Source organism: Vicia villosa, unplaced genomic scaffold (assembly GCF_029867415.1).
Source record: "Vicia villosa cultivar HV-30 ecotype Madison, WI unplaced genomic scaffold, Vvil1.0 ctg.000081F_1_1, whole genome shotgun sequence".
NCBI lineage: Eukaryota > Viridiplantae > Streptophyta > Magnoliopsida > Fabales > Fabaceae > Vicia > Vicia villosa.
In genome coordinates, this window is record NW_026705004.1 from 568,026 (window position 1) to 577,955 (window position 9,930).

The 9,930-nt window shown below is 35.1% G+C and overlaps 1 protein-coding gene across 2 annotated transcripts; it reads right to left on the reverse strand.

The window, feature by feature from the left end:
* Positions 1-740: 740 nt before the first annotated feature.
* LOC131623804 (uncharacterized protein At5g48480-like) lies at positions 741-1,886 on the reverse strand. Of its 2 annotated transcripts, none has more exons than XM_058894816.1 (2): positions 1,537-1,886; positions 741-1,175 (listed from the first exon to the last, which is right to left on the reverse strand). In XM_058894816.1, the coding sequence occupies exons 1-2, from the start codon at positions 1,806-1,808 to the stop codon at positions 968-970; spliced, it is 480 nt and encodes a 159-aa protein (XP_058750799.1). In that variant the 5' UTR covers positions 1,809-1,886; the 3' UTR covers positions 741-967. The 2 variants fall into 2 exon arrangements, with proteins under 2 accessions (XP_058750799.1, XP_058750800.1); XM_058894817.1 differs by having other exon boundaries at positions 741-1,172; positions 1,537-1,885.
* Between the last annotated feature and the right edge of the window lie 8,044 nt (positions 1,887-9,930).

Here is a 9,930-nt window from a genome sequence, read left to right on the forward strand (position 1 = left end):
GGTTCAATAAAATATTTCTAAAAAACCGAACCAACCGCACCGAACCAAACCGCATTAGGTTGGTTTAGTTTGGTTCGGATTTTTTTTAAAAGCCAACCGAACCAAACCAAACCGCACGATTTTTTCTCTTGCGGTTCGGATGATTTTTTTCGTCAAAACCGCCCAAACCGCACCGCGATCACCCCTATCCAACACAACAGACTTCCCTCTGTTTCAACTTCATGTATCCATCACAAACAGAATTTTCCATTTGGCTCGATCTTTATAACAACCTATATGCGGTTCCAGGACCAATTCAAGTATGTCATCACTCATCTCATTCACAATCCCATTTTTTTGTTGTTACATAAGAATATTAAATATTCTATACTTCGATGAAAGTTATCAATATTATACGGCATGGACATCTATGTGAGACTGATATATTTAGTTTTATCGAGGTTGTCGTTGCAAAACATTGTTCAATGTTAATTAACTGACTTATGTTTCTGTCAAAAATGAGAAGCGCTTGCTACCAGAATCTTTACATTGAAATCTTAAAAAAAATTAACAAATGTTCAATTATCTGAACAAGGTTGTAAGTGACTAATAGGATTAAAAAAAACAGATACAGTAATTCATTCAACCAAATTTTTTAAATGTGACAAAGTTGAAAAACAAAATAATTGAATAAAAATAATATAACATGGAACATAAAATAAAGCAAAACTAAATACATATAATAATAAGCTAGGAAGAAATGTACCATTAAAAGTCATTCATTCAACCATATTTTCAAATCATTTCCACAATACCCAAAATACTACACTTGAGAGAAATTCTAAGGATAAGCATAATAATAATCAACAACCCAAAAACTAATCTCAGAAATCTCTTGTCTTTTAAAGACATAGTTAATACAACTTTAATTCTAACAATAAAACTAAACAGTTAACTACGGTCAGATCATCTTCACATCGAACAGTCATCAAGCCTCCACCTCAGCATCCTTCTTCAAAGGAGAGCTAATCTGCCAAACGTAACCGTATGGATCGGCCACCTTCCCCACGCGCCCCTCACCAGCCGCGCCTTCAATGTCCACAGTCGCTCCACCTTTCACCGCCTTCGCTATGGCACCTTCAACATCCTCAGTCTCCAAAGCAAAAACGATACCGTTTCCACCACTCTTGGCACTACTAAGTAAATAAGAAATAAAAAATAATTAAAAATGAAAAGGATAAATAAAGCTGAAAAGGACTAAAAAATAAAGCAGAATAAAAACAAAATACAAATATCATAGAAACTATAGTACAAACAAAATAGCAGAGGAATGTAGAGTTAAAAATACCAAAATCTAAGTTCTCAATAAAATAATAATTATCCAAAACAGATCAGATACATAAGAAAATATAAACAAAAATAACAGAAAAAGCAGAAAAAATATATATAATATGTAAATACAGCAAAATGAAAGAAAACAGGTAAGAAATTAGAAAATGCCGTTAGATTTATAGATCTAGAGGGAAAATGAGAAAAAAAGTAAGAAAAGAGACTCACGGTGTAGCGGAATCATCAACGCTATCAGCAACAAGGAACGTAGAGCCAGCGATCTTGAGTTCAGCGGAGAGAACATGAGGAATCTCTTGATCAGCCTTGCGCTTAGGGTTCAGAGTGCGCGAAACCTCTTCAGCACCAAACACGTTCTTGTAGAACGTTACAGCGTCGTTAGCCTTTGGAGCTTCAACGAAGAGCTGAGGCTTGAGAGCAGCGAAGGAAACCGTAGGGGAAGCGGTTTCGGAAGCACCGTTTTGAGCATCTTGTTGAGCCATGGAAGCTGAAAATGAAGAGAGAATTCGAAAACCCTAAGAGAGAGAAAATAGTGAAATGCAAAGAAAGTGAATGAGAGTGGTTGTGGTGGGACAGTGGTTTTATAGAGGTTGGAAGCGGGGGAAGGGAAACGTTGGAGGGTAAAATGGGGAATGTGGAAAAAGTTAGAGTTGTTAGAAGAACATTATTACTTTTTTTTCTATATAACTTTTGAAAAGGAAAGGAGGAATATTGGAAGAATTCGAATCGCTTTGTCTTAATTCAAATTAAATAATAGTATTATACACACTATGCAATTTATTAGTTGTACTGTTTTAGAGACTTTTATGAGGTTTTAATCCTTTTATTGTAACTTGTATAAGACTCTTTTAAATTTAATAATGCAACTATTTTAAATTGTTTCTTTTATTTAAAGAATTCTAGTATTTTATTTGATTTTAAATAAAAGAGTATTTGGATGCAAGGAGATTGATTCCAAAAAAATAGACATTAGAAACAGTAGTCAATATTAAAAGAGGGCTATTTGTAACAAACCAAATATTACAAGTATATCAAATTTGAAGTTATATTAAAGTGTTATCATAAAAATTATTTTTGATAAAAAAATTTTAAAATATATAATTTTTATTATAGTAAAAATTTTAGAAATGAATATCTAATCTATTATATATCAAAATTATTCTTTTAATGTATAATACAAAAATTGAAAAAAATTATATTTTTATAAAGTCATAAAAATTATTTTTAAAAATACAAAATAAAATTACTTTTTCTAATCTATAACTAATATATTTTATGGTATCAATAAAATATCAGTAGTTCTTTCAATATTATATTGTTCCGGTCAAATAAATATTCTTTTCATTTAAAACAAATATTTTAATAAATTGATCTTTTAAAAAGTTAAATAAGTATATTCTTTTAGTCTATAAACTTTTACATTATTTAAAAAAAAACAAATGGTTTATTTAAAAAAATGAATTATTCATTGTTTATATATGTTAAGGAAATAAAATTTTTTTTTAACTGAATAGGGTATTAGTCTAAAAATATATTAAAAAGTGAGAATAGGTAAAAAAAATGAGGGGGATATAAAGCCGAAACCTCAAACCTATCTAATTTTAAAATTAGGTAAACCTAGTATGTTTCTATGGAAATTTGACTCAACCGCTAAAAGAACATCATTCCACCAAGTAAAATTAGAGAGACTTAAGTCTATGTTAGCCAACTTATCTGTACAATGGTTTCCTTCCCTATAAATATGAGTAGCCAAAAAATTGAAACTAAGAAGCTTCTGCATACAGTTTTCCCATCTATTCCTAATCTTTCAAGGCACAACAGATGATTTACTGAACGCCAAAAAAACTAATTTAGAATCGGTTTCTAACCAAAGATTTGACTAATTTCGAATCACCGCCTGCTCAATGGTCAAAATAGCTCCCATGAGCTCAGCAAAAGCGCATTCTCTTGACCCAAGGAACACCCAAAACTACCAAGATGCTCCCCCAAGTGATTATGAAACATACCCCCACAAGCAGCTAACATTGGAACTCCGATGGAAGCGTCGTCAATGTTAACTTTCCACCAACCCCCGATGGGGGTAGACCATAAAACCTCGATACAAACCTGAGGCTTTGGGTTGCTGATGCTGATAGAGAAATTCTTCAAGACCGCAACGAAGAGCCGGAAGTGGGATTCCTGGCCAATCTAGTAAGAGAAATAATGGATGAGCAAGACGACCTCCAATGAATATTCTTACTTTGAAACCTTACAGAGTTTCTAACTAGCCATATACAATTAATCACTGCGATACAAGAGGCAATATGCGTAACTTTGCATTATTTAGAGCCTCTATACTTCATCACTGTGACAACCCTTTTTTTATAGTATTTATTTTATTATAATATTTTATACTCTTTGGTGTGTTAATTAATCATTTAATCGTTATGAGATTTAATTATTAATTTAATTAATTAAACTCGAGTACAATTGTGTTTAATAGAATTAATTAAGTTATTAGAGAGTTAGATTAATTGGGCCTATTTATTGGAGTGATAAGCAATTAGGGGGTGTTATTAATTTTAAAGCCCAATATAATAAATAAGATAGTAAGAGAGGAAAAAAGGGGTAGAAGCATCATTAGTTCATTTTGCTGGTTTTTGAAGAAATAGAAGTGGAGGAGAGGAACAAGAAGAGGAACTAGGGTTTTGGAGGAGAAATCAAGAGGTAAGGGGGAGAATCCCTAATCATTGTGGGCTAGTATAACGGGGTAATTGGTAGATTAACATTATTATTATCCATAGTTGGAATTATAAAATATGTATTTTACTTCTATTTAGTATATTTGGATCTGGTGAAAAATTGGAAATTTGAAAGAAAAAAACAAAGCTAATGGCGGAATAATATACTGTGTTCGTATAGCTTTGAAAATGTATAGCCATTGTATGCTGTTCGCGGTCCGTCATCCCTTCGCTACTGTTTCTATATATGAAAACATGAACCAACATTTTATTTTATGAGTATGTTGTTGTCCACTAGCTATTAGTCAAAGAAAAACCGCCTGTTCCTTTTTGTGTACCTCACCCATTTCCTTGGCTATGAGTGATTGGCTAGTAGGTAGATAAACACTGACCACATCATAATTAATGGAAATGTCGCTTACTGTAGCATTTTGTTTTAAATTAGAAACAAGTCCATGAGCTCCACACTGTAGCGACATCAATGACAAGTGGTTGTTATGGCTACATGCTTTAGTGTATTTTACATGGAAATGAATTAATGTCTTCTGTCTTTTCTATACCATGTTCCGGATTTTGTTTAGAAGAGGATATATATATATATATATATAGGGATGTATAACCTGGCCATGTTTGGTTGCTTTATGATGAGTGTCTGTTCCTTGATAAAACGTGAGGGATATATACATACAGGAATCTATAAACGCTTGGTGTTCATACTGTTCATGGACCAAGAGGAGTGTGAATATACCACACACCTTGATAAAAACGTGAGGGATATATACATACACATCTTAATTAATAAATATGAGATGATATTATACTTGAGTACTAGAATGTATAATTGGTAGACTTTATAGATTAATTGGTAAATAATTATGGTTTAGTGAAATGGAGTGCTATATTAAAATAGTAGATTCCCAATAAAAATGACACATGAATATATTTCTATTATTGTTCTAAGGTGGAATCTTTTATGAATCATTAAGTAACATATATCCTAATGGCTAATGGTTTAATATGAAGATGAGCAAATCCTATATAATTGACAAGTTGTGAGTTAGCATGTGATAGTGTTAATTACTAGTGTTAATTGGAATGGTGGAATTGGAATTGTATGTCGATTATTATATGTGAATAATGCTTATGTAATGAGAATGTGGTGTACAATATTGTGGATAATTCATAGAGTGGATTATTGTGATATGCTAAATATTAAGATGGTAGAGATGATCTTAATTGCATATGTTTGTTAACATTGTACATACATTCATATCATGGTGTGCCTTGAAACAAAGGTGTTTTGCTTTGAAACAAAAGCGAGGCTTAGATTCTAAAGTGAATCGAAAGCGGTAAACTTTATGTTTACGTTTGGTGGGCTTTGGTCTTGTCCGGATCGGAAGCGTGGCTTGGATTATAGATATTGAATCGGAAAGCGATGAAACTTTAGGTTCACAATTCGGTACCACATGCATAGCGTCACATATCTTCATTGAGTCACATTAAAATTATGCGATAATTGAGTATGTGAAATTGATATAGTTGTGATATGTGTGTGAGTTGATAATTGAGACGAGTGAAGTTTGAGCACATACTTGATGAAATGTGTGAATATGTGATAACTACGATTGTGTACTTAATTCGAGAACATAATAGTAGAATTGAAATATTATACTATTTTAGCTTATTGTATACTCGATAACATGTGAAATATGGGTTGATTATTATTATCTACATGATTATACATAATACGATTAATGATTTGAAGTATTGATTTAACCATTGTATTCTGTTATACTTTCTTCATAATGGTTCGTATTCTCACCCTTCTGTTTTAATGTTGCCTTCGTTGGCGACATGCAGGTTCTGGAGTTTAGTAGCCGCGTGTGCCTAGCCGGAGGTTCTTCCTTGGTTATTGGAGACTAGGTAGTGAGTCGATGCTCTGGTCATGTAACACAGGGTAGACTAGGTGTATTGAACTCATGTTATATTTGCGTATGTATTATGCTATGACTTGTGAACTTATTTATTGGTTACATGTCTTTTGAAAGGCTTACAAGCCAAACCTTTTGATTATGTTTTATGTTGAATTGAGACTATTAGTCGATGTATGATCATGGTATGGGACATGAATCATTATGAATCACATGAGTAACATATTTTTCGCTGTGAATGCATATCCAGGTTAATTTGCGATTTTATATTGAGTGTTATTAAAATGACCAGGAGTATTGTGCTGTGTAGATAAATGCTGCTAGTTTTTTTAAGGTTTTTAGTTCTTCTAAAAGCATCGATGTGACGCCCTTTTGAATTATATGCATGTTATTCTCTGATTATATGTTAAATATTTTGGGGTATAAAAAGGGGTGTTACATTAGTGGTATCAGAGCATGGTCGACCAGTTGGTCAATAGTAGTTAATGTTTTCTTATCTTGTTGTATTTGATTTGTGTATCTGACACGATCGATACTGTTTGTCTGGTTGTTTGGTTGTCTAGGACGATGGTTGCAGGCAGGAATGATGATGCTATTGCTGAGGCATTGGCGATGTTGGCTGGTGCTATTGGTCAGATCCCTCCAGCGAATGCGGGTAACCGGAACGGGGATGATGATGAGTATCGTGCTTTAGGGAGATTCCAGAGGAACAATCCTCCTGTCTTTTAAGGTGAACATGAACCTGATAAAGCTCAAGCTTGGCTGAAGGCGATTGAGAAAATCTTCAGAGTTATGAACTGTACTGATGCTCAGAGAGTGCAGTTTGGCACTCATATGCTAGAGAAGGAAGCTGAAGATTGGTGGAACAACACTCTTCAGAGGTTTGAAGAAGATGGCATTGAGGTTACTTGGGATCTTTTCCGTGATGTCTTCTTGGAGAACTATTTTCCAGAAGATTGTCGTGGGAAGAAAGAGGTGAAGTTCCTTGAGTTGAAGCAAGGAAATGGTACTGTTGCTGTTTATGCTGCTAAATTTCAGGAGCTTATTAAGTATTGTCCCCACTATAATACTGCTAATGCTGAGAGATCTAAATGTTTGAAGTTTGTGAATGGCTTGAGACATGATATCAAGAAGGCTATTGGTTACCATCAGATTACCCGTTTTACTGAATTGATTGACAAGAGTCGGATTTATGATGAGGATAGTAGAGAGAGTGCCTCTATCTACAAGAGTTTGAAAGGAAAGAATCAGGATCGTGGGAAACCGTATGATGACAAGAGGAAACAAGCTGGTTTTGGCAAGAAGCCAAGTTCGGGAGGATCTTCTACTTCACCTAAGTGTTTCAAATGTGGTGTTGAGGGTCATAAAGCTGCGGAGTGCAAGAAAGAGGTTACTACTTGTTTCAAGTGTGGCAAGTATGGTCACATAGCTACTAACTGTAGAGGTGGTTCGAATGTGACTTGTTTCAACTGTGGAGAGAAAGGCCACGTTAGTATAAAATGTGACAAGCCAAAGAAGGAGCAAGCAAAAGGAAAAGTGTTCGCAGTGCCTGGTGCGGGAGCCACTGCTGATGAGAGGCTAATTCAAGGTACGTGCTTCATTAATGGTACACCTTTGGTTGCTATTATTGATACTGGTGCGACACATTCTTTCATTTCCTTGGATTGTGCTAGAAGATTGAATCTTGTATTATCTGATATGCGTAGAAGTATGGTTATTGATACACCTGCTATGGGTTCTGTTTCTACTTCTTATGTATGTCTGAATTGTCCATTGAGTATCTTCGGTAGGGATTTCGGGATCGATTTAGTTTGTCTTCCTTTAGAACAACTTGATGTGATTTTGGGTATGAATTGGTTGGAATTTAATCGTGTGTATATCAACTGTTTTGATAAGACAATCATCTTTCCTGATAACTGTATTAAAGAAGATTTATTCTTGTCCGCTAAGCAAGTCGACGAATCAGTTCAAGGTGGATCTGAATTGTTTATATTGTTAGCAATCTTAGATGTGCGCGAAAAGAGAACCATTGAGGATTTGCCTATAGTTTGTGAATTTGCGGAGGTATTTCCTGATGATATAATTGATTTACCACCAGAACGAGAAGTTGAGTTTTCAATTGATTTAGTTCCTGGAACTAGTTCTGTGTCGATGGCTCCATATAGGATGTCCGCTTCTGAGCTGAAAGAGTTGAAAAGTCAACTTGAAGAGTTGCTTGAGAAGAGATTTATTCGTCCTAGTGTATCGCCGTGGGGTGCACCTGTTCTATTGGTCAAGAAGAAAGAAGGTTCAATGAGATTATGTGTTGATTATAGACAATTGAACAAAGTGACGATTAAGAACCGATATCCACTTCCGAGAATTGATGACTTGATGGATCAGTTGGTTGGAGCATGTGTGTTTAGCAAGATTGATTTGAGTTCTGGTTATCATCAGATTCGCGTTAGAGATGAGGATATTCAAAAAACTACTTTTCGGACGAGATATGGTCATTACGAATATTCTGTGATGTCGTTTGGTGTGACTAATGCACCTGGTGTGTTCATGGAATATATGAATAGGATCTTTCATGACTACCTGGATAAGTTTGTTGTGGTATTCATTGATGACATATTGATTTACTCTAAGAGTGAGGAGGAGCATGCTGGGCATTTGAGGGTTGTTTTGTTCGTGTTGAAAGAGAAGAAGTTGTTTGCTAAGTTATCTAAATGTGAATTTTGGTTAAGTGAAGTAAGCTTTCTTGGGCATGTGATTTCAAGTGGAGGCATTTATGTTGATGCTTCGAAGATAGAAGCTGTATCCCAATGGGAAGCTCCTAAGTCTGTTGCTGAGATTAGAAGTTTTCTGGGATTGGCTGGCTATTACAGGAAGTTCATTGAGGGGTTTTCGAAGTTGTCATTACCGTTGACGCAGTTGACTAGAAAGGGTCAAGCCTTTATTTGGACTTCGCAATGTGAAGAGAATTTCCAAGAACTTAAGAGAAGATTGACTTCTGCTCCCATTTTGATTTTACCGGACCCGTTAGAACCTTTTGTGGTTTACTGTGATGCTTCTTTGTTGGGATTGGGAGGTGTTTTAATGCAAAAGGGACAAGTTGTAGCTTATGCTTCAAGGCAACTCAAAATTCATGAGAGGAATTATCCTACGCATGATTTGGAGTTGGCAGCTGTGGTGTTTGTGTTAAAGCTTTGGAGACATTACTTGTTTGGATCAAGATTTGATGTGTTTAGTGATCACAAGAGCTTGAAGTACTTGTTCGATCAGAAGGAGTTGAATATGAGACAAAGAAGATGGTTGGAGTTCTTGAAGGACTACGATTTTGGTTTAAATTATCATCCTGGTAAAGCGAATGTTGTAGCCGATGCATTGAGTAGGAAGTCATTGCACATGTCTATGTTGATGGTTCGAGAGTTTGAATTGTTGGAACAATTTAGAGACTTGAGTTTGTTATGCGAAGAGACTTCTAGTGGTGTAAAGCTTGGTATGTTGAAGCTTACTAGTGGTATTTTGGATGAGATTCGAGAGGGACAGAAATCTGATTTGAGTTTGGTTGATCGATTCACATTGATTAATCAAGGAAGAGGTGGTGACTTTCGGATTGATGAGAATGGTATTATGAAGTGTCGTAATCGGGTTTGTGTTCCAGATGTTACGGACTTGAGAAAGAGGATTCTTGAGGAAGGACATAGAAGTGGTTTGAGTATTCATCCTGGTGCTACTAAAATGTATCAAGACCTGAGGAAAATATTTTTGTGGCAAGGTATGAAGAAGGACATAGCGGAATTTGTGTATTCTTGTTTGACTTGTCAAAAGTCAAAGATTGAACATCAAAAACCGTCTGGTTTGATGCAACCGCTATCTATTCCCGAGTGGAAGTGGGATAGTATCTCTATGGATTTTGTTTCAGGTTTGCCGGGGACATCGAGTAATTGTGAGGCAATTTGGGTCATTGT